Below are 25,789 nucleotides of genomic sequence, written 5' to 3' on the forward strand. Positions count from 1 at the left end.
GGAGTATTTTTTTTTTTTTTTTTATTCATCAATTCCTTATTTATTTTGATTCCCTATCTTATTGGTTTGGAATGAAAACTTGTTTTTATGGTTGTTTTTATGTTATTATGGAGTCCTGTTTTAATTAATTCCTATTTTCCTATTTTAATTTTTTGTGGCCTTAATTGGTTTTTATTATTCGGGGTATGAACGGCTGTGTCAGTTTGTGAACCTACGAGACCTAGCAGGCCGTCATAATTCCCAAACAGTGATTTTGTAATATTCGTCCTTAACTGGTTTTTATTATTCGGGCTATGAACGGCTGTGTCAGTCTGTGAACCCACGAGACCGAGCCGGCCGTCATAATTCCCAAACAGTGATTTGTTATATTTTTAACTGGTCTTTGATTTACTTTCTTAGATTTTTTTGAGTAGATTGGATTCGTGTATAAAACTTATGATATTTTTGAATGTTAGATTAATATTGGGGTTTGTGTTCATCAAGAATTCTGGGTATGTTGTAGGGGATCCAATTTTATGCTGTTTAACTTTAAACTTAGCCCTTTCTTTTTCAAGTGTATGGCAGTTGTTAAAAATATGCTCTATGTCTTCTGGGACCCTGCAGTGGTAGCAGTTAGGGTTATGTGGTTGTGGTCCTATGTACTGTCCGAAGCTGTTAGCCAGCTTGGTTTTGCCCGTGAGTATTCTATTTATGAATTTTTGTTCACTGCCTTTTGTTTTGGGTGGTTTCCTATTTCTACATACTTCTTTAATGATGGTTTTTAGTTTCCTGCCTTGAGTGCTTGTGTTCCTGTCCTAAATGATTTTTGAGTTTATACGCCCTATTTATGGGGGTACCACTGTCTTTGAGTTTGGCAGTGAGGGTTTCATTGTTTATCCCTTTATTTTGTCCTGTGAGTTTTAGAACTGCTTTAAATGAGGGTGTTCGTGCGTGAGTATGTGGCTAATTCATTTATCTTTCTACGATCACATTAACGAAATAAATTCCGCTACCTCTCGAATCTATTAATCGCGAAAAGGCGAAAATGTTGTCATTCCCGTTTATAAAAAAACACAGACAATAGGAAGAAACATATACCCATTACCTATCCTTATCACCGCTAGGTTCCTACCCAACAACCGGATTTTTTTGTGTGTTTAACTTAAGCGATACATCAATGAGAATGATCCCAACTGAGACAGTTTAAAAGTAATGTGATACATTCACCGACCGCAGTAACATTATGAGCATATGTAAACAGGCAACAGGAGGATCTTAATGCGGGTATCCTTCCAAAAAAAAAAAAAAAAAAAAGAATGGCAGGATTCCACATGAGAAGCCAAGACACTCTCCTAACATGAGGACAGCATAACACGATGGACATTTTACACTTGACAACACAATACGGGCATAAAAAAACGAATGCCTTTACCTTATCGATCAAACAACTATGGAGGAATCCAGCGAATGTGCTAAACCACGATCCATTGCGAGGCTTGCAAAAATAAACCACTCTAATCATATGAGCTGAAATCTTCATTAGGCATATCAGATTTTCAGATCGTTTTAGTGCTTGTGAGCACGGACTATGTATTACATCCTCACCTCTCTGGATGTATCTACTGAGAAGGAGCAGATGACCACTCTGATTGTCCGCTGACAGCAATCTATTTGTTAGCTACGAAGCCCCGTTGTGTTGTAACACTGGGACTATGGATCCATCCGATCTGAAATGGAAATAGTACGCGTTCACTGAAATGACATACAACCTTGCGTTCGTAAGCTAGAGCCATCAGAAAACAATATTTTGTATGATGGCTGCTTCAGTGAAGATTTGACGAAATATTACAACGGATCTGAGTTGAGCTATGTTAAGGCCCGAGAAAGATTCGATTGAGGAAACAGTCTGAAAGGTTTGGCCAACTCAAGTCGAAATTGGCTAGAACGTCTAATGCATCCTTGTGGCTACTATGAGCTCTACAACGATATCTGAACGTGTCAGAGATCATGGGGCGGTAGTATAAAGTAGTTAGGGCCCGACCATTTAATGGGGGTGAGGGTGTGGCGCCTTGCATTTTCTCTGGAAGCATGATTTTTGTTTTCTTTTATCTCAATATAATGCAGTTTCATGACAAAGGTAGTCATAGCGACGATGCTGTTGACCTTACGCCAGTCCCGGTACTACCATAACGTACCGTGCAAGTCCTTTAAGCTCATGAAATTGTGCCCCCAGTTTAAATTCCTTTCTATTCAAGGCTGTCCAGTCAAGAACCAGGCCTGAAGAGAAGCCCGTATATGCAAGGCTGAAACACTTGCTACCATGCCAGGATGGGGTCTTTGCTGCGATTTTCATGGGGCCCGAATATGAGATCGAAGCCATCGTTCATGCAGGACAAATCCCACTAGAATGGGGTGATCAGAAATACCACGAAGTTCTGACCCTTCTTATTCTCTATTACTATCAGTACAGAACTGAATGGTGGGGGAGGGAGGAGGAAGAGGCAGCCACAAACTGCCTGATAACGTATCAACGACCCATGCTTCGAAAGAGGATAGTTTGTGATTCCTCCTTGTCACAACGAGTGAATCACCGGCAAAGAACAGATCCTCTAAATGTCCGAGGGATGAACACCACTGTTTGAAGGCTCTAATTCCTTACATACTGTGAGTTGGTTATGACATTTAGTCTGCCGGGAATATGTTTGATCTCTATTAAAATGCCTAACAGTAATGGCGTGTAGAGCCGAGAGCCAAGAATGATGTGAATTCAGTAAAGATGAGCGGAGACAGACATATTGTCTAACTCATCCAAATATGCCAAAGTCGTCAGGGCATTAGCCACTGACTGGTGCGTGGCCCTGTTGATCATTTTGGTAAGATTCCCATGAATACCAGAGCTAGCGTGGAGTGGCATGGAAAACTATCCAATCCACCTTACAAAACAGGAGAGCTGGGGGCCGTCCATTTAGCACGTACACATGGAGGGTGAGGAGGGTTCACCCAAATGCATACGCTTGCGGAAGGGTGCGTGTCTACTGATAATGTACGTACGCACAGGAAACGGGGGTGGGTGGGTGGTGAAACCTCGATAATAATTTGTCTAATACGTAACCTGTTCGACTGGGTTTAGTCGGCGTTTGAATTTTAGCGGACACTAGACAAACTTAAAAGTTACGCATCTTATTTCTCTGATGCAGCCAGGCATTCAACGTCGGTGGACTATCTACTTTATTAAACACGTCAATATTACTGATCCTTTATGGTTTCTGCGTGGATTAAATATAGGCCGTTCTATAGAAGTCGGGGAGGGGGGGGCGGGCGTCAAGCGGACTTATGCAGGTGGGGAATGTAAAAAAGTACGCATGTGTCCAGGGAGGGGTCAAGCTTTGCCAAATTTTTGCGTACGTACTAAATGGATGACCCCTTGTCATGTTGGCCACCTCTTTCTTTTTATCCAAGGTGGGTAGATGGATCCTATATCAAAGTGTATGCTATAAGAGCATGATGGGAACTTTGGTAGCATGCTTTCAGACAAGACATCCTTGGAGCTACCCGAGTTCCGGATCTTTTCAGGCAGTCAGCTGTTTTCTTTTTCTTTGCCAGTAGATGAAAAGAGGGCTATTTGTCCTCATCTTCCAAATCTACCAAAGCCTTTACCTTATAGGACTGGCATCCGCTTGGATATTGGCAAAACAAGGTAAACGTCATGAACTCCCCTACATTCAGCCAAATACTTAAGTTAGGGGAGAGTGAATATTTGGAATAGGCGATAGTCACTCATGAGAGGAAGACAAACAACGAAAAATACACTAATAATATTACATTTCACTAATGATGCAAACAGTCACACATACTAACTACACTACCTCTAGTGATGATAAATGAAACAAAATAAACTACCTGGTAATAAAGTCCTGCTATTCTGCTTTCTTAAAGATACAGTTCTATCATTACACTATCTTGGGAACTCACCCATGTCAATTTTTTCCTGGTCCAAATATCCTTCCTGTTTGGCTCCACGAATTTAAAAAAAATTCCGTCCACAAGTCATCGATACATACAATAAACTTTGCCACAATTGACTGTTCCAACTTTTTGCTTCACTGCTAACATTTCCAATTTTCCCTCCACTGGCCGTAATGTATATTTAATTTGCATTGTTTTTTTTGCTTCACCATTACAAGCTATTATGATGTAACAGTGTATGTTGGACTTGACCATGTTCAATTTTGCTCTACCTGAATTCTTTTCTGTAAACAAACTAATACATAGCTAAATTATTCTCTTTGTGTATGGGTTTAAAATCAGAATTATTATTAACTGAACTAAATATGTTTATTTGGGTCTAGGTCTAGGTTTTGGAATTTCCTTAGTGTATTCGATGCAAAAGTGCTCTGATAAAATTGTTGGGCAGAGGTATTCACTGGAATTTATAGTGAATTCAAGCCTGGAATTAAATTACCGTGATTCGACAAAGGACTTGAAATTATTATGAATTGTGTTCGTAATATTTCGATTATTTTGGGATTTAATTTGCAATACGGTAAGTTCTTCTCATTTCATTTTCACTTTGTAATCAAGGGAAATAAATTATTTGTTGAATTTTACAAAGCTTGTTGCTTTTCACTGTTTTCTGTTACTTATTTTAAGAGCAAAGACTCGTAACATATCCAAAATGCTTGGTGGGGCCTTATGGAGAAGTGCACACACACATGCACTTCTATCTCTATGACCGACTGCTTTATATTCTCACATCACATCAATGTATGCATGACAACTTGCTTTCCACACAGAACAGGTATCTTGCAGGAACATGCCTTTCCTTAAAATCACAATGTCAGTATAGCTCAGTGAGTATAACCTATGCTCCCTTTTGACAACATATTTCATCAAAACTGTTAATTTAACAGGTTTGTGTGAAAGTAAATTTCTTCTACATCTGCACTAAAGCAAAGACTACATTCCATTTTGGGTCAAAGCATGTTAACTGGCTGTCATCAGCAATCACTGGCAACAGGATAGAGGTGGTGCCATCGTCAATGTGTGTGGCACAGTATCTCCACAATGGATACACCAAGAACAATTCACTTGCCATTGAATAAGTAAATGGGCAAGTGCCATGGCTTCTCTTGCCAGAATAGATGGTCTGAGATTGTGCTGGATGGCTAGCTGCATGATCAGCTCAGGAACTGCTTGGGTAGAATATGAAGCTAAACTGACAGACCGACTGAACAGATCACCAAATGATTCAACAGGCCACAGTAACAGCCAGGCATGATCAGCTCAGGAACTGCTTGGGCAGAATATGTAGCTAAACTGACAAACCGACTGAACAGAGTGCCAAATGATTCAAATAAACAAGGACACTCATCCATTTCCTTCCTGCCACTTTTATAGATTTGCAACAGACACAAGGACCAGGAACTGGGTTGTTACTTCTTAACAACAGTCAATGCACCTGCAACTCTAGCAGCGACTGAAAAGGATATGGGACCAATATCTCCACAACCTTTGTTGACCCATTTCAAGATGAACAGATGAAAGTCAATATAGGCATCATACACATCAGTTTGGAATGAGGGGATGGGGGACCATCATCATTTAGTATTGATTAAATCCTGTGATTACTGATAATTCTTTTTTAAGTTTCGGAAAGAGAGTTCAGTTTATATATATTGTGGTGTGCTATGTTATTGATCTTGATATAGCGCATTGTAATCACTACAGCCAATACATGTACTGGTAGAAGTAAATACTGTGTTACCAATGATTGAATTGTTACACCTCAAAACGTTTCATGTGTAGATGGCAAGATATTTAATACATACTAATTTTCTATATTCTTTACATATGAACATCTTCAGCATTATGACATCAATGATTTTATTTTTCATCAATGATTTTATTTTTCAACAAACCATGCTTCTATAGTAACTGAGATTTGTAAAATAACTAAAGTCAATTTGAGACCATATTTATTATTTATAATTAGTTTTAAAAAAAGAAATATTTTAAATAAAATGGTTTCTTATTTTTAATTTTAAAAATTACACTCAAATACTGAAGTCAAAATTTTGAACATTCAAATTCCAGTGGCTAACATTTTTAATAGCTATGTATAATTTACTATCAGCAGGTATTATCAATAGTCATTTAATGTCAATATGTATCATCAATAGTCATTTAATGTCAATATGCATTATCAATAGTCATTTATTGTCAATATGTATCATCAATAGTCATTTAATGTCAATATGCATTATCAATAGTCATTTATTGTCAATATGTATTGTCAATAGTCATTTATTGTCAATATGTATTATCAATAGTCATTTATTGTCAATATTCAGTGTTACTTACAATGCCATCAAATTTTATGTGCTTTAATCAAAATTGTGCTTTTTGAATAGCTTAAGCTTAAAGCTTAACTGAATAACATATAACATAATTTCCAATGTTGTTTCAAATGGATCAATTACTAATATGTCTAGCAAATATTAAAATGTGTTATTATTAATGGCCCTGTGCTATACATAAATCATTCTGTGCTTAAGTAACAGTACATACTAGTTTATCCAACTGCAAATGAATCCAGCCAGTGCTTGGATATAGTGTCATGAATAGGAAATAATATATCATATATACTTGCTAAATATTTGGGTCCAAATGCAAACCACACAGACCTAGATCATCCATGACATAATGCACCAAAATATCTGGGTCTATACAGTTTGTTATGAGTAATCAGTAGAACAAACATAGACTCTAATCTGCCAGAACATGAGGCAATATGGATCAAGGTCAATGTTGTCTGCTGTTGGACCAGACTGATAAGTCAGAATATATGGTTCTGAACGTACTTCAAGACTGAACCTTCACTGAATATGTGTGTTAATTACATGTGTCATTTAAATTACTATATTCATATCATCTTATAGCATATTACACACTTGTAATAACACCTCAACATGACAAAAGGTGATCGGGGTAGGTAATACTCAAGCCATCTAAATGTGCATGAAAGCCATTTATTTGTGGAATAAAATCCTTCCATTTTATTGTGTAATAAACATTCTTACATCTGTTCAAGAATTTAAGTCACCTGTGACCTAAGATCAAAATTATTCAACCCATTTAATTAAATTTATTTAAAAGTTAGCTATGGTACAAGATGTCTATTTATCTGATGTTTTTAATATCAATGGTTTAATTTGGTTATATCAAATATTGAATTAATTCTTACTTTTGCTTGATATGTACTGTTTTATATTTTAAAAAATTAAAAAATGTCTTAAACACATGTCGGCAAAACTCGTTACATCAAAAATTCTATCAAATAATGCCATACCCTGTGTATTGACACATTTTTTTAAAAATAGGTACACAGAAGTAAATTTCCAATTTGATCAATAATGTTCCATTCTGACTGAAATAATCGTAAAGAGGTAACAACTACACCCGAATAATTTGGCAATATAAAGATAATGAAGCTATTAATGTCTCTTATTTTCACCAAATTTCTGATTTAAAAAAAGCCTAAACATCTTTCTTAAAATTGAAATAACCATAGTCATCATAACCATATTCATAATATGATATAACAATAATCATAGCCACAATGTCTGTATAAACAATGGCCATAGGCAAAATAGCCAGTCAGGCACATGGATTTTTTTAATTCTTGGCAACCCAAATGAATAATAAAATCAGTTAAGTCAAACTATCAATCCTAATAATAAAAAAAATGTGCTTTGGTTGTTCGGTTATCTTATTATTAATCAAATTCTTTTTACACAAAATTTACATCACAAAATATTAATTTCAAACAACTGTCCTGTTATACTTATGAACACTGTACACAAATGAGATTAGTTTCCATCATATTGTAACTTTTGCCCTCTTGTCTTGTAAAATTTGGGGGAAAAAAAAGATTTAGAAATAATCATGAACAGGACCTCATGAGAAACTGTTTCTTTGGCACAAGTCAATAAGAAAGGCTAATCGGATACTAGTAGTAAGTTTTTTTAAATAAAAAGTTTGGTGCATGACAGACTTTCATTGATAGAAGGACTCGTGTTAAAAACTCAGTAGCTATAACTTAAAAGGTGTTGGCACTGATGTCAGAACTCAATTTGTTTTTGTGCACTGCAGAATACACTGTGAAAAAAGTTAGTAATGGTGGCACAGCTTTGATGTGTGATGTGTGCCATCTTCATTCCATGATGTGCCCATGCTGCCAGTTTTAATTTCAATATAACCAAGGGAAAAGTAATGTAAAGCTAGTCAAAAGAACAAAACTACTCTGATATGACATTTGCTACTAATATCAAAAGTATAGCAGTAATAATAATAATAATAATAATAATAATAATAATCATAATAATAATAATAAAAACAAAATGCCCGTTGCTATTTAGGTGGAATTATATTTAGTTTCTTTGTAGAATACCTATTAATTTCTATTTTTTTTGTGTAAATGCTATACAAACTTTATGGTCTGTAGCAAATTAATAAAAGTAAACATGAAATAAAATAAAACATAATGGTATAATTTACATGTATTTTGTAGTATAATACAACATAACCCTACAGTTTTGACCATGAACATACTGCATAGAAGCTAATCACAGTCAATCAAAACAAACAGTAAAGATTTAGCTCTGTATTCTTGAAACTCGGAACACAAAACTTTGCATCTAATCCAAATAAAAATCTCAAGTCAGTAAAATCCTTAAAAATACAGTCTTGTCCAATACAATACAAAACGTTGCTGTTCTAATTGCCGAGATTATCCTGACTCAGATAAATGGATATGATTATAAAGATGGGTATAAAAGCGATAGTCCTAGAACAGGATTATGGATGGGACTGTAATGTTGTTGTTATTCAGATGAAAGATTTAGAATGTGAGGTGCCAAGACTCTAAGTCTGTAGCTCCAAGATTTCCAGAATACAGGGCTTTACCTGTTAAAGGTGAGCTCTTTACTATTTACATTCATGGCTTAATCCATGTGTAATCAAATACAGTATATAATGTTTAATAGTCTATACGAACTGCAAACAACACAGACCCTGAACCACTGTCACATAATGTGCCAGCAAATCAGGGTCTATCTTGTTTGTACTACTGATTACTACCAACAAAATGCATAAACCTTGATCTGCAATTGCATTATGCGACAGCAGATCTGTGTCCAGTTTGCAGATGGATTTGACTTATAAGCAAATACATACAGCAAGTGGCAAAATTAATAAATGCTGTGATAATTAATAAACAGGGGCAGTTTAAAATAATAAATACAAACACATGACATTTCAAGAAAGACAAATTTATCAGCATCTCTACGAAAGAGAACAGGTAAATGAGGTGCAGGTCTTTGTGTAAGCGCATGTCTACGTGTATATTTGTATGTTACTAATATATAGATGTGAGAAGTTAATAAGTAGATGAGTCAAAATATAATTTACATGAAGTTTTCAGTACAGGTCATGAGACACTGTTAAGTGCTTATAAAGCCCTGTGCATTTGCCTAACAAAGTTTTAAAACAGTAACATGTAATTCACTTGACAGTGAACAGTTTTCTTGATATCATTAAACATGTAAAATATTTGGAAAGATTGACTGTACAGAAAGGTCTGAAATTAACATGCAGTAAAATGTAAATTATACTGATGCCATTTCTCTAAACTTTTTGATCATTACAAGTGTTCCCCAAATACATGACATATTCTTCAGTGTTTGAAAGATACAGCAGCAAGTAGTAAATTTGATCCGTTTGATGTTTTTTTTTTACTACCTGGGGAAAAATCCAACAGCAACTTTTTGCTACCAAGAAGACTGAAGAGAATATTGCCAGTGATGCACAGACTGAATTTTATATTTCATCTTTCTTCTGACCAGGTTAAAGGTAAATTATTGCAAATGTTTACATCAAAATGAATGTTGATATATATTTTCAGAAAGTCCTGGAGTTTTCTAGCAAGTGCCGTCACAATGATCACAAAGATAATCATATTTCATTGAGAATGGTTTTGTCTGAATTGTAACCATGAGATACACATCAGATGAATGCAGGTTTAATTCAGTGCCTTTTTGCCAACAAGTAATAGCAGATACCATACTCCATCCAAGTGAACGAAATCATATGAATATTAGAAAGGTCTTAATGCAGCTGGTCTTGAAGTGTCAAGTAAAAGATTTGTAACAGATCGTAAGCTATTTTGCAACTGGATTAAAAAGTAGGTAGCAAAAATGTGATACCTGCTTCTTTGCATTTAATTGTAACTCTGATTCTTGATAACTTTGATAGCTATCTAGACAACTGAGTATTTGGACATCTTCAGATGGTTCCAAATAATGGATGTTTTACCACAGTGTATCTACATACCATATATATTTGCTTACAAGTGGAGTCCAATTGCGAACAACAAAGACCCTAATATGCAATCACATAATGCACCAGCAGATCAAAATCTTTGTTGTTTGCTCTATTGATTACTTCTAACTGTATAGACCAAGACCTGCTGGCACATCATGCAACAGATCCAGGTCTGTAAAGTTTCCACTTGGACTTGACTATAAGCAAGTACAGATGGTACGTATACAGTTCAGCCTACATGGGCCGCAGACATGAAGGTGTCTGAGCACAAAAACTGAACCCATACTAAAAACTCCAAAATTAAAAATCTGCTTAAGAGTTGCTCAATATCACTCTGAAATGTGACCTACATTATAATACAAACAATTAAAAGATTCCATAATTGTTGTGATTCTGACCTTTCTCAGAATGAAGCTACTGAATATAACAATTTATGAACTTTCAGCATGGTTAAAATTTTGTGCTCAAACACTTTCGTGACTACCAGACAAGTTAACAGCAATGACTTATATCTTCCATTGTCTTATGCCTCAGTAGATCTGGGTCCATTCTGTTCTTAGTTAGTCACACATTACACAGGTACTAATACTGTATGTACAGATTTCTATCTAGAATAAAAACAAGATTGAATGTTGTGATGACAACACTTTCAGCTTGTACAAGTGAGCAGGAAACTTTTCTACTACACAGGCACCTCACTATAGCACACAGGATATGTCCAATACAAAATGCTTATTGTAATAGAGTGTTCCTGATTATAAAGTATTCTATACTTAAATTTGTCATAGGGGTCCAAAATTTGGCATTCGTTTGATCAGAAAATGCATGATGATGATTAGAGGTCAGTGCAGCTCAAAGTACAAATAATATAACCCAAGTTCCTGTTCAATACAGAAAATGATGTGGTAGATATGTGAATGCAATATTTAAAAAAAATGAACACATAATCTTGATGCTCCAGCTGCCAGTGCTACTGTTGCAGGCAAGACAGGATACAAACTTTAGGTATATACAGTAGTAATATAATATCAATATTTTAGTTGAATACAGCAACTGATGTATGACATTCAAAAACTTGTAACATGGAATCTTAATGTTTGAAATGACTGTCACCAGCAGATAAGTGAGACTATTCACAAGCAAGGCTAAAATCGAAAGCTGGTCCTTTGCAATGAAGAAAATTCGCCAGATAGTAGCATAATTAAAAGTCACTGTCAATAACAGTAGAGTACAACCTCTGGAACTTCAGGCAAGAGGAATAACTGGTCTATAGCAAGGACTTTCATGTATATACGGATATATATGCACATGGATTGGTTGTCTGTTGTCAATTTATACAGTTTTTACTACACTTTTCGTCCGGGGCTTGCATGTGGGAGTATGCTGCTTCGGCAATATTGGCGAGCCTCTGAATTGAGACCAGACTGAAAAAGAAATGGATAGTTTGAATAAAAATCTGTGCACTTTTTTTATACCTTCATTCCATATTTGTACACCATCAATCTATTATACCATATCTGTAACCATCAGACGTTTATACCATAGTTTTATTCCATCAATCATTAATACCATATTTTTATGTGGTACAGTAAAAACTGCTATGAGCGACCACCTGTCATTTCCAACCACAATCATAATGTTAGGATTGATTTTGTTAAATAAATGTTGTTATGAGCGACCACCTGCTGACCAGGGACCGCGATGTCTTGGCAAAATATGCATTTTGGCACTGCTATGAACGACCCCATCATAAAAATGAGGATAAAGTCCACCGATCTTTATTTAATCCTCGTAAAAACGACCACTCATACCGTTCTAAATTTTTTAAAAAAATAGGCTGGCTACCGATGTTCTGATAAAAAAAAAAACATAAAAGGAATTTAAAAAGATTGTTGCTACCGGTGGTAGATGCTGCAGTCCATAAACCAGGCTAATGTACCTGTCATGAAATACTGTTGTAGTGCCAAATTTGACGTAGTGGTCGTGTATATTGTTTGTCTTTAGAGTTAATTCGTATTGCTTGGATAATAAGGTCATTTTCTATTAAACCAGCAAGAGAGAATCATTTGCAGGATTCGATTGACAGTGTTCAAGACTTGTAACGTTTGATGTATCCCCACCCCACTCCCCGGATGTTAAGTGATTACATCCCACTCACAAAGCTGCCATCTATTCAAGCTGGTGTGACTGGGTTGGGCACTTTACTTATAGAGGTAATCCCTGTATGTCATCTTTGAATGAAGCCGTTGACTTTTGTCTCTGAGTAAATGGTTCTGTCTCTGGATGAGATGTCTGTTTCTTTTTTTTTCATTAACTGTTAGATTTGCAATGCACATGTATAGATTTTTCATATTTTCCCACAGCCCAGTCAAAACAGTCTTTATGTTCGATATTACAATTGAGCACTAATAATTTTAATACCTAGAACCTTAATAACAATGGACGAACCTCCAACTAAAAAGGGAGAAATTTTAAGGCTGGAGAAAATAATTATTGTAACTGAAAGAAGTGAAAAAGAGCAGACCACGTGAAAAAAAGCAGTTTAAACATCGGTAAAACAAATTTAGGTTGTTATAATGGAAAACAAGTAATTCAGAAATGATTTCATATGCTAAAATATGTAATCTTCAAATGTTAAAATGATTTCTTGTTTAATGATAGAAGTATATCTTTATTGCTATATAATTTTTTTTAGATGAATGCATACAATATTTTAGCAAGAACATTAATTAAGAACAGAATATATGTACAGCGATTGTGGTTATTTTTCTTGAAATTGTTCTGAAACTAGACCTTGGAAACGGGTCTTTTTGAACAAATCTGCTGAGAGACCACCTGTCTTGAGACTGCTTTTTGTTGGCAGAAAGGGTGGTCTCTCATAACAGGTTTTACTGTACCATCAATCTTTAAGACCATATTTTTATGCAGTACCATAAATCTTTAATGCAATATTTTTATGCCATCAATCTTTTACACCATATTTGTATACCATCTACCTTTTACTGTTCTACATTTTTTGAGTCTTGAGCAAATAAAAGCAGCAGTTTAATATCACAGACCATTTCCATGACAAAAATTTGACCAACTCTAAAAATTACAGATTTGTTTTTCATTAATCTCCATTTAGCTGTTGCCATATAACACGGCTATAGTTGGATGAATCAAGATCTACTTATAATGCCTAGATCTGACAGACACCAAAAAAGGCCCCTGTTCTGTCAACCTTTAGAATTCTGGTTCACATTTTATTTTTATTTATTATCAAACAATATCTTTAAAGACAAATAGTGTGAATCCAGTAATCTGAATTGTTTTGTGGGGAAAAAATCTTTGTTTTTAAATCAGCGGATTAAGTGTCCTTCCTATTGCTTATACTGAAGGACCATTTTATGGCATGCAACCCAGATTCCAGAAAAAACTGGTACCTCCTGAAAAACAGTGAATTAGCATCACTGTGGCTTAAATGGGCGACAGAACACCTTGCACAACATAATGCTTACATTATCAACAAGGGAGGTTTTACCATTTATTATGCTGGGTGTGGACAGTGTAAAATAAATATCTAACACTGTGGATACAATCATTTAAACAGTATAAATCCAATTAAATCCCTGTCAACTTTTTATAATCAAAGAATCGCATTTGTTTTTAACTACAAACTGTTGATACAATTAAGTATAATAACAAAGTTGTGAGAATGAAAACAACAGATGGATAACACAAGACTAACTGAACACATAAAGAAATAAGAATTAAGGTCTACCTATTGTTTTGTATCTAAAAAAAACCACATTACGCTTTCCAAGTACCCATGCATTTGTCACAATAGTATTTTTAAACATGTACTCTGTTGAATTCATCCTCTGATTTGAAAACCAAAAGAACTGTTTGTCATATGCCAGCCAATAACTGTACTGTAAAAGGTACATCATACACTCAGCATGTGGAAAATGTAGTTATTATATATCTGTTAAGTAAAACCCGCTTTCACTAGCTAGATAAGGTACATCATACACTCAGCACCTGGAAAATGTAGTTATTATATATCTGTTAAGTAAAACCCACTTTCACTAGCTAGATAAGGTACATCATACACTCAGCACCTGGAAAATGTAGTTATTATATATCTGTTAAGTAAAACCCGCTTTCATTAGCTAGATAAGGTACATCATACACTCAGCACCTGGAAAATGTAGTTATTATATATCTGTTAAGTAAAACCCGCTTTCACTAGCTAGATAAGGTACATCATACATTCAGCACGTGGAAAATGTAGTTATTATATATCTGTTAAGTAAAACCCGCTTTCACTAGCTAGATAAGGTACATCATACACTCAGCACCTGGAAAATGTAGTTATTATATATCTGTTTAAGTAAAACCCGCTTTCACTAGCTAGATAAGGTACATCATACACTCAGCACGTGGAAAATGTAGTTATTATATATCTGTTAAGTAAAACCCGCTTTCACTAGCTAGATAAGGTACATCATACACTCAGCACGTGGAAAATGTAGTTATTATATATCTGTTAAGTAAAACCCGCTTTCACTAGCTAGATAAGGTACATCATACACTCAGCACGTGGAAAATGTAGTTATTATATATCTGTCAAGTAAAACCCGCTTTCACTAGCTAGATACTTGACCTATTGAATCCAAAATCAATAGGTTTCTTCCCCATCTTCAATGCAAGCCATTCACAAAATTTTGCAGAGATAAAAGACACTGAACTCAAGTTATTTTGCTCAAACTATACAGAAAGTTGGAACCTCTGAAGTGGCTTTGGTTTTATAAACAAAATTGGGCTAAATATGACCAGATAATATGAAACTGAAAGAGTGATTTTGGCAATTTCAACTGACACTATCTGCGCACAATCTGTCTGGGAAATGCATGAGGGAAATTTAAATATTGTTCCTTTCCAAAGCGTTATATTCTGTAAACTTCTGTAGCTTTTAAAATGGGTAATTCGTACAACATACATGCCAACCCCTGACAAGGAAAAAGTGTAATCCAAGTGGACAAAAAGAGTAATCTGAGCAGAAAAAGAGTAATCCACATGTAGCATAATAAAATTCAATGAGCATGTGTACAGAATGATTTATTTAATCCTATGGTCTTTTAACATCAATTACTGCTTCAAATTTTCATATATAGCACTTTGAGCTTTAAAAAGCGACAGTCTCTCTTATTACATTTGAAAACACTTTGTACCAGCTGACACTATGCATGTTTTCACACCAATACTAAGTGCTGGGTTACAGAGCCTGGATCTGAATTCAGTTTTGTTTTTGTTAACAATACTGAACAATCTCTCACAGTCAGCATTAGAATGGTAAAGAACCAATATTCCTATCATAACCTGACAAAGAAGAGGAAATATATATCTTCCAGTTATTGGATCTTTTAGCTGGGAAATAAGGTGCCATTGCACATCAACTCTGTCCACATTAAATACATTGTCAGGTAGAATTCTGACTTGATACTTTAGGAGTTCTCCTAATATATCTGCAGGGTGCATCATATGACAAGGACAACCTGATATGTACACTGATAGAGACATTTTTCAAAATGTAGAATGCAACTCCTTTATGAATTCCAGTCATCACTGATGTATTGTCGGCTGAAAACTCCATACAGTTTGCCAACATGTTTATTCAAAGCATTATTAAGCAAATAAAAAATGTTTTTCCAGTGGAATCAACTGTTAATTCTGGTAATGAAAGAAGAGCACTCTGACTTTGCCCTTTTCGTTGTTAAAGTCTCTTACACAGACTGGCTACAACTTTTTGTCATCATAATCACTGCTCCTGTCCACTGCAATACTAAACGGCCCAATTTTCATGGCTTCTGCAGTTTTAAGTGAATTATCTTCTGCTAAACATCTAACAATATTAGATGGTTTTTTTCTTGCAAATGCATATTTTCTGCAATTTTGGAATCAGGAAACATCTGTTTAAACAAAGGACCAACATAGTCTTCTACTGCAAGAGAAGTCCGTGTTCTATTAGGAACTCGGTAAATAATGTCTCTACATTTATAAAATTCATGTCCATATTTTAGTTCTGCTATAAATAAAAAATGTTACCTTAGTATGGAATTAGTAAAACGAGCTAATTCAACGTTTCTTTATTTTACCACCATGACCAATATTTAAATCATTTCCACACAGCCTGCAATGTGTGTGAAGCTGCCCTAGTATGGAACGCTGTATTGTGTAATTCATGTATTCATCTCTGAATCGATTTTTCGTCTGTGAAATTATTTGAAAAACATTTTTGCTCTAACAAATGCAACAACTAGAATCTGATGACTTTTAGCGCCAAATACCTACAGACTGTTTCTGTACGAGAAATGAATTAGAACAAACAATCTGCGAGCAAAGATTAAAAATTAGAAAACCAGTCTGTTCTCTCCTAAGCCATACAGCTGCTATAAATAGAAACTGAGGTCAAAGGTTTGAAAGTAGAAACCAGCAAGTGTCTTGTAAATAGGGCAGCTGCTATAAATAGAACATAATACTGTTAGGAAAGTGGGGACATGCGTTCTCTTATGTCCTAGTTACAAAGAAGCCATCTTTTTTAGATACGGTTTGAAAGATTAATGGGATGCTAATAAAAATGAGAAAACAAATTAAATTTTTTGGGAGGGGGATATACCAAAAAAAGAGTAATCTGAACACATTTAAGCATAAGGCATAATTAAGTGAAAAAAAGCGTAATGGTTGGCATGTATGGTACTACTGGGATTTCTTCAACATACTGAATACAATTTTTAGAAGAAAAGCAATCATAAATTTTTTCAAAATATATATAGTTTGACAAAGTACAAAATGGATTTTGACAACACGCATATAAACTTGTCTTAGATGATACATGTATATAGAGGACACCTGCCTGCATAAACAACGTTCATCAAACCTATTGTTTCTTCTTCTCATTTTTCTTCAACCTAGACATTGACTGACCTGGTTGGAGACCATCCTATGAATGCCTTACAAAATGTACTGAACACAAGACAAACACTGCGTTTACTCATAGTGAGTAGTAATGTCCAAACAGAATGTACTCATCCAGTTTCAATGTCACAGAAAAAGACCTAAATAGGTATGTACAGTTCGAATTTCTTTATCCTATGATACTTATTTTTCAACAACAATAAATATGTGGAATTTGGTTCAAATTAAGTTTACCAGAGAACTGCATAGTTAATATGCACACAATGTTCTACAAAAAGCATGAAAAATTTACTTTGTGGAACTTCTCTAAATATTTGACCTTTAAACACACAGTACTCCACGTATACATGCAACATTAAATTCCAATGTTTGAGTACAGTCTATCATGTAACAATTAAAAGAACTGCCACTACCTTGGGGAAAAATCTGTGAAAATGTTTCTGCTGTTATGAGATTTCAAATATTATGATTATAAAGTAACAGTTATTAGGTTCAATTCTGAAGAAAACATTTCTCCCATCAAATATTCTTACTCAATGCACCATAAACCAGTTTTCTTTTACATGAGAAATATCATAGTGAAATAAATTAGACACATGCAAGCATGCATAACAAGGTAGATAACCAGTGGAAATTTGATTATTTTATCACTGTGACGAGACAAGCAAAAACTGTACTAGGTTTGACACATGGTGGATACAGACCTGGCTTTACAAATAAAACAATATTCAACATTTCTTTGGTAAAGAAATGTCAGCACACTTTTTTTTGCAAATAAAGAAAGAAATATTCAGGTACTATTAACATTAGATTAGCTTTTTGCCCATAACAACAAGCTTCATGAAAATTGCTGTCATTTATACCACAGATGGCCAAAATTTTCAAATCCAATAATAGTTGTCTGTATGAAGCATTAATCAACCTGTGCATAGCAGGAATTTAGTTAAAACAGTCACTGAATAAAAACCAACATGTCAAACCTTCAGTGAATAAATTTGAAACAATTTATCAGCATGCTGCATCAGTTTGTGCATGAAGCATCAAGTAATGAGCATGTTTGCTTACACAGACATTGTGGCAGCCTCACAGTGTATTGCTTGAAGGAGGCTGGGGTTCAAGGCGGGATGACATTTTGCTTGTCTCGACACCAGCCTACAAGCAGATGTCAAAAAATCGAACATTAATTCATGTGACTTTCTGCTGAAGAATATTGATTATATAACCCCAAGCATTTTCACTTCTCAATTAAAGTCTAATCATAGGAATTTAAACAATGATTTTTAATTTATTTTTCTTTATTACAAAAAAAAAAATCATTTTTGAAAAATAATTATGCTGATCAATTCAAGTGGACCCTTCTGAATTGGCATTTAAGATCATATGAGAAAAAAATTGGGCAAAAATGTGACTGGTCCATAAATAATTGTATTGTTATGTATACATGTGATTCATTTCCAACATGCAGCAAAGACTGGCATGCTAAATACATCTGGCCTACTGCATGTGAAGCTTGTTTAGAAGTGTGAGATGGTTCAAACTCAATATATTCTTCAACTTAAAAGTCAAAAGTTTAAGTTAGTCCAAGGGTGGTTCCACAACTGCTACCAAGTTTATGATTTAGTCAGTCCTAACTATACAAAATCTTCAGGATGATGCAAAGTGCTTTAGTAAAGTCACCCAAAATTGGCCTAATGTCATCTTTTTCATTCTTACATAATCTCCACAAAAAGTGTTTATCTCTATTGATCACTCAATACGACTGCTGAGCAGCACAAAAGGCTCACAATTTCTACTTTAAAAATATTCACAATTTCTACTTTAAAAATAGTCACAATTTCTACTTTAAAAATACTCACAATTTCTACTTAAAAAACCCACTGCCTATTTTGTTTTAATTAAAAAAGAAAGCTACTCAAATAAGCTTTGATTGCTGCTACTGCTTATGATAAACAGCCAATGAAGAAAAAACAGCTGTTCCCAATGTCAGTGACACAGATTTTCAATAGTGAAGATGCCTTCAGCTTCTGTAGTGTGAGACATAATAACTTTGAAATCATATAGTCTCCTTGATATCAATGACTGACAGATTTTCAAGTGAAAATATGCTCTGCTTTTGTGGCATAAGACAGATTTAATGTGGATTCATTCATTTTTCTGGATATCAATGACAGTGACATGGATTTTCAACAGTCAATATACCCTCAACTTTTGTGCACAATACAAAGATTACTTTGAATTTATTCATTTTCCTGGATTTCAATGAAGGTGGTTTTGCAAAAACTCAAATTGTTATCAGGTTGTTAAATGTATTGTGAATATTTTTGTTGCAACTGGAGAATCATCGTTCATAAGAGCGTAAAAACTTTGGTTTAACGAATTTTAAAAAATCATACCCCATAAAAAAGAGAATTCACACCATTAAGAATGACTGCTTGTGAAACAGTAGAATTTTTAATTTTTAATAAAAGTATAATTTTACAAAGCTAAGGGACCAAGCAATTCAAACTCTCTTACAAATTGTGTGAATTTGCAGCATTTTCTTGCACTTCTAATGGATGAATGTACATCTTCAATATCAATCATTACATAGTGGTGTACAGTTTGGTTTTGAGTGTTTAATGCCATTTATCAGCACATGATAGGCAAAACCTGGCAGCCTGTATATTTGGTGGAGGAAAAATCTGGAAGAACCCCACGTGAAGAACCACCAACCCATGGGAAGCTATGGGCAAGCTTTCTCATATACCCACATTAGACACACTGAGACTGAACCCATGCAGTCAGAGGCACAGATGCTGCTGAGATTTTATCTAATGTGGGGAGTTCCCCCCTTGTCACTAAAATATGAGGGGAGTAATAGTTCAATATTTACCTAACACTTCAATATCTATCTCTAGCTGCTCCACTCTTTTAGAGTGATACTGAAGTCAAAATCTTTTAAAGATGTCACCTCTATTTGTCTCTATTAATCTGCTGATTGTTTATGGGCTTAATCTGTTCCTTGCTGATTGTTTATGTCATAGCTTAATCTGTTCCTTGCTGATTGTTTATGAGCTTAATCTGTTCCTTGCTGATTGTTTGTCAGAGCTTAATCTGTTCCTTGCTGATTGTTTATGAGCTTAATCTGTTCCTTGCTGATTGTTTGTCAGAGCTTAATCTGTTCCTTGCTGATTGTTTATGAGCTTAATCTGTTCCCTGCTGATTGTTTATGTCTGAGCTTAATCTGTTTCTTGCTGATTGTTTATGTCTGAGCTTAATCTGTTCCTTGCTGATTGTTTATGTCAGAGCTTAATCTGTTCCATGCTGATTGTTTATGTCTGAGCTTAATCTGTTCCTTGCTGATTGTTTATGTCAGAGCTTAATCTGTTCCTTGCTGATTGTTTATGAGCTTCATCTGTTCCTTATCTGTGTATGAACTGTTTTGTGCTGAGATCTTCCTTTCAAAACCTGCTGTCTGAAGGGGCATAAACATAACTAGCTTAGCCAGCTTGAACAAGTTGGGAAACTGTTTTTTATGGTCATTATGTACACAGCTCCTAGGTTTCATTTTCTTAATCAGTGCTTTGCTGCCTATGCCAGATTTCTTATCTGTTCCATAAATGCCATATTTGGGTTTCAAGTCCATCAATGCCATAGCATTTGTAAAACTTCCTAGATACAAGATTCAAACTATTGCTAAGTGCTTGTTTCAGGACCCAACATGCCAATCAAATTTAGTTTAATGACCATTCTTGTAAAGTCAAAGAACCCTTATGTGTAAACAGATACCAACTTGAAAAGAGACAGATGTTGTGATAAGACCTACTATACCGCACTGGCTGTGTGACTTATTTTGTGAGAAGCACTTTAATGATTGACAGTTAACAAAAAAAAAAAAAGGATTCTGCACAAAGTACATTTTATATGCCTGACTGTAAACTAATAGGTTGGAGTTCTCACACACCACTGCAATCAAAGTGTGTGATTTTGTACAAATTTGGTATGATTTCTCTGCCCTGGCAGCATCTCTACAGAGGTCAGTTGTCAGTGACCAGCAAAGGTTTATGCCTTAAACCAGTGGTTCCCATCCTGTGTCCCATAGACTCATGGGGGTCACAAGGTTATTCCAAGGGATATATTTTCTCAATTGATGGAGGCTACAGTTACTGAGACAACATTAGAACAACTATGTGGCTGATTTATGGCAGGTTATAATCACTTAAGATTTCAAATGGTCTTGCATACTTTTTGTTGACTTCATCATTTTTCTTTACAGGACTGTTATTATAGTGATTATTAAAACTATAGAAGAACTCTTCAGCTTCATTATTTACTAAGAGGTGGAAGCTGCAACCATATCACTTCATGTTCCAGTGTTCACAGCACTACAATATACCTTCATCAAATATGATAATGATAATGATGTCATAATGAAATGTTTAAGTCATTTTGAGCTGCATACTAAATGTTTAACAATACAAAAGTGGACTTATTTAAACAATCCTCTAAAATAGGTCACAGTGGCCCAGTTGTGGTATTCCACACACATTAATCCCAAGAGATACACACAATATATTTGGAAAAATGGAAAATAGGTCACAGCAACCAAATTTAGGATTGTGACACACCTCCATCCCATGATGCATTAACACAACAAGTTTGGTCTAAACAGGTGTATTGAAATAAAATTGATGGGCTGATGACACAGTAATTCTTATTTTAATACAGAAAACCGTTAGATAAATCTAGCCCACACATAGAGAATGGACATCTAAGTGGATGACAAAGCAAATCTAATACATCCTACCAAGAAATAAGTCTTGGTTACCTAGTTTTTAAGATGTACATACAAAATCAAATCACTAAATCTAAAATGGCTGAGAAATGACCTTAAACACAAACATTAATCTCACAGTTGATGCCAGACAGTCTTTGGACAGTATGTTTTAAGGTTAAATAAAAAAACTTGGGGTAGACATCACGAACCCATAACCTGGAATTGCTTTCTCCAAAGGAAGAGAGGGTGTGTGAAAAATTAAGTAGGTGTAGATCACTTAAGATTATCTTATTTTCATTAAAGCATTTGAATCTCCAAAAGAACGCAAATTAAGCAAATGCACCAATGAATGATTTTTCAAACACCATGAGTTGTGACTGATATGTGACATTTCTGTTCAGTAGTTTGCACTGTACAAGGACTGATATTGAAGAATAGTTGAATAGTGACTGTATTGTCAACTAGCTCTGTGACTCAAGCAGAAAATAAGTCATTTTGATTTTCCATGCATGTAACAGGCAAATGGACTCTCATTTAGAGAGTGATAAATTATTTTATTTTTCCAATTAAATTTACTGTTTTGGGTTGTTGTTTTAGGGTTTAACACCATTTTTCAGCACAAGATAGGCTTTACATGGTGGCCAGTATAAATGGTGGAGGGAGAACCTTGGAAAACCCCCAGAAAGAAACACTAACCCACGAGAAGCTACTGGCAAGCTTTCTCACATACCCACATTGGCTGAACCAGAGGCTCAAACCCACATAGAAGTGAGATGGCAGTGATCCATAATGGTGAGTGCTTTAGACTAACATGAAAACCAGGATCATAATTAAACCTGGACAATCATATTTTCAAATTATTTACTATTTTTCTACAAGTTCATATTTTAAGTCATTCATTATTAAGACTTATAGTTAATTGATAAGAGTTGGCAGGTCTGTTACTGTCTGAGAAAAGACTCAGAGGTTGTTTGGGTATTGCTTAAGGGAAGTAAATCGGAAACTATTACTTGACTAAATAAAGTCAACATATTTCAGAATGGTGTGGCAACATTGTATGGTAGCTTACCATAATTTTATACAATATTAATAGTCCTTTCATGTAAATTTCGATCGTAAACCCCAAATTCAATACTGTACCTCTAGCAGAGAAGGAGTTAAACTTGATAATTACTGGATGTGTGTTTATTTGAAATAATACCGTGTATCATCTAATCTTTTTACAATTTAAAATTTGCTGTGAGAACTGGACGACACTCACTTTATATATATAACCGTAGGCCATTTTGAAGTGACAATATCTAGAACTAGAAAAACTCAAGTGCCTGTTAAGTTTTGGTTAGCAAGGGTTTTCAAATAAGGTGGGTATTACTGAAATGAAACCAAACTAGTGATCAGGCAGGAAGGCACAGAAAAATAGAAAGCATAATTATACTAGACATTAACACACTGAGAATTCTTGGTAGGAGCCCATGGAAGCTAGTGACACTTCCCCACCACTTTGGCCATCCCCTAAGCTTCCGGTGATAGCTGTATGGCTGAACACAGACTCATTCGTACCAATGTTCCGTTCGCCTAGCACCTTCCGTGCCAATCGATTGGATCTCCGTCTCTGCCTTGTGCCTGGATTCTGAAGAAAACAAAAAGAAACTAGTCATGGCTTGCATGCTGAGCCTTGCCCCAAGCTTTAATTCTGAAGGCAAATTAAAAAAACAAAAACTTTAACATTTAGGATAAATAAGGGTATGGTTAGACATGGATGTCAAAGTAACTGCTATATTGAGCTCTCACCAAGGCAGTGGGTTCAAGAACCCTCCATCCCTGAAGTAGTGGGAATGCTGTAACCATTCTTGTTAAATACAAGTTTAGTAACAGGTTACTTTATAGATGGTGGGTGAGGTGTTTTTTTTTTATAGTTTTCCAATGTATCCCTTTACCCTCATTTGTGCATTCAGAGACCCCCAAACTTTTGATCTGACTGCCAATTTTGATACTAAAGTATATATATATATATATATATATATATATGTATGTATGTATGTATGTATGTATGTATGTATGTATGTATGTATGTATGTATGTATGTATGTATGTATGTATGTATGTATGTATGTATGTATGTATGTATGTATGTATGTATGTATGTATACACACACACACACTCTATTTTGAACCCACGGGATTGTTTAACTCTAAATTTTGCACCACTAGGGGATAGTTTTCCTAATTTGGTGTTTAATAATTCTTGGTAAATAGTCTACTTTCTTTTCTCATGCTACAGCATAATTTTTGGTCCATGCTAATTGAAATTTTGGATCATACTTGTGTCTTTTGCTAGGACAATCTTCAGTAGGTTCATCATCTTCATGTCCTCTACCACATAGCCTCCACCTCAATCGTTTCAAGTTTAAGCAGAGCATTTTCAGCTGTTGCAACTTGGAACTAGGCAGCAATATTTATATCCTCCACAGGGACAGAAGTAAAATTAAATTTTAAAATCTGAGGTATATTTTAGTGTTTTTCAAGGTTTTACATTTTTTGAGGTTCAAGACATAAAGCACTTACAAGATTATCTTGATGGTGATCATCACATTGATTAAAAGTTCGATAAAGTATGCTTTTGAGTTTCTAAATAAAATGAAATTAAAGATAAAATGAAAATCAATAAATAATTAAAAACAAATAGCTGAAAATGCTAAGAAATTTACACCAAAAAGTCCTGCACACTTCCAAGCAAAATAACAAATTAAAGAAATTTGAACATTTTGCCAACGTCATATTTAGGCCTGCAATTTTATACACAGTTAATACATAATACATTGTACACTATAAACAATATCTTATCCTAGGACCAATACATTTTCTTTACGTGGAATTTTTAAGCTCTTAAATCTTCTCATTCAGATACTTTTCAAGAGCATTGATTTCCTCTACTTTATCCCTTGCACACATTATATTTGCTCTGCGCATAAAAATATGTAACTGTTGCTTTCGAATGATTGTGCCTACTCCAATTTTTAAAGCTGAACTAAGTTGTAAATGAGTTTAACTATTGCTACCAGCTATGCTAATGGATTTTTGAATTATGTATTCTTGAGGAGTAATATTACCTTTTTTGATTTACCAGGGTCTCATTATTACATATATATACCGCCCCCCCCCCCCCCATAAACCCTAAAATATTATGCCTGGAGCTGATCAAAAGTTTGGAGATTAGCAGTCTATCATCAGCAACAGGTATTTTAGTACTATAAGCTAAAAAATGTGATATTCCATATTTCTTTAAGCCTTTAGAATGATGTCACCAATTATATGTATTACTTCCACCATGTTGGCAATGCATCTTCTGGTTTGGATTACATGCGTGACTCACTTATTTCAAAACAATTTCAGGCAAGGTTCATCAGTTGATACTTTCAAAAATATCTTAAAAATAGTACAGCTGTTACTCTTTCTAAAAATGTTGACAACAATATACCGTTATGTATCTATCAAATGAATGATGGAATAAAATTACAGGAAGCCTTTAACTTGCATAATTCGCAATTCTGATAGGCTAGCCTAAAGAAAACTGCAAAAATAGTATTTTTTGTGTGCAGTCAGAGTAGAATCATTCACCAATGTTTCAAATTTTTGGGTTTTGTTTTTTGAATACAGATTTCATTCAGTTTTTGCAAGGCTTTTTTAAAAAGCTTTTTAAGGTCAAAATTAAAT

At 34.8% G+C, this 25,789-nt stretch overlaps 1 protein-coding gene across 5 annotated transcripts in view; it reads right to left on the minus strand.

The window, feature by feature from the left end:
- Positions 1–6,991: 6,991 nt before the first annotated feature.
- Positions 6,992–25,789, minus strand: part of LOC149795365 (protein regulator of cytokinesis 1-like) — a 61,332-nt gene continuing 42,534 nt past the window's right edge. For 2 of the 5 annotated variants that reach the window (XM_089965137.1, XM_089965135.1), the window contains 2 exons: positions 23,526–23,705; positions 6,992–11,783 (listed from right to left, as the gene is read on the minus strand). In XM_089965137.1, the coding sequence (XP_089821263.1) occupies positions 11,706–11,783; positions 23,526–23,705 (258 nt within the window). In that variant the 3' untranslated portion in view covers positions 6,992–11,705. Of the gene's footprint in view, positions 11,784–18,384; positions 18,472–23,525; positions 23,706–25,789 lie in introns of all 5 variants that reach the window. The other 3 variants (XM_089965139.1, XM_089965136.1, XM_089965138.1) reach the window with 3 other exon arrangements.

This window comes from Sinohyriopsis cumingii, chromosome 7 (genome assembly GCF_028554795.1).
Source record: "Sinohyriopsis cumingii isolate HCF-2022 chromosome 7, ASM2855479v2, whole genome shotgun sequence".
Taxonomy (NCBI): domain Eukaryota; kingdom Metazoa; phylum Mollusca; class Bivalvia; order Unionida; family Unionidae; genus Sinohyriopsis; species Sinohyriopsis cumingii.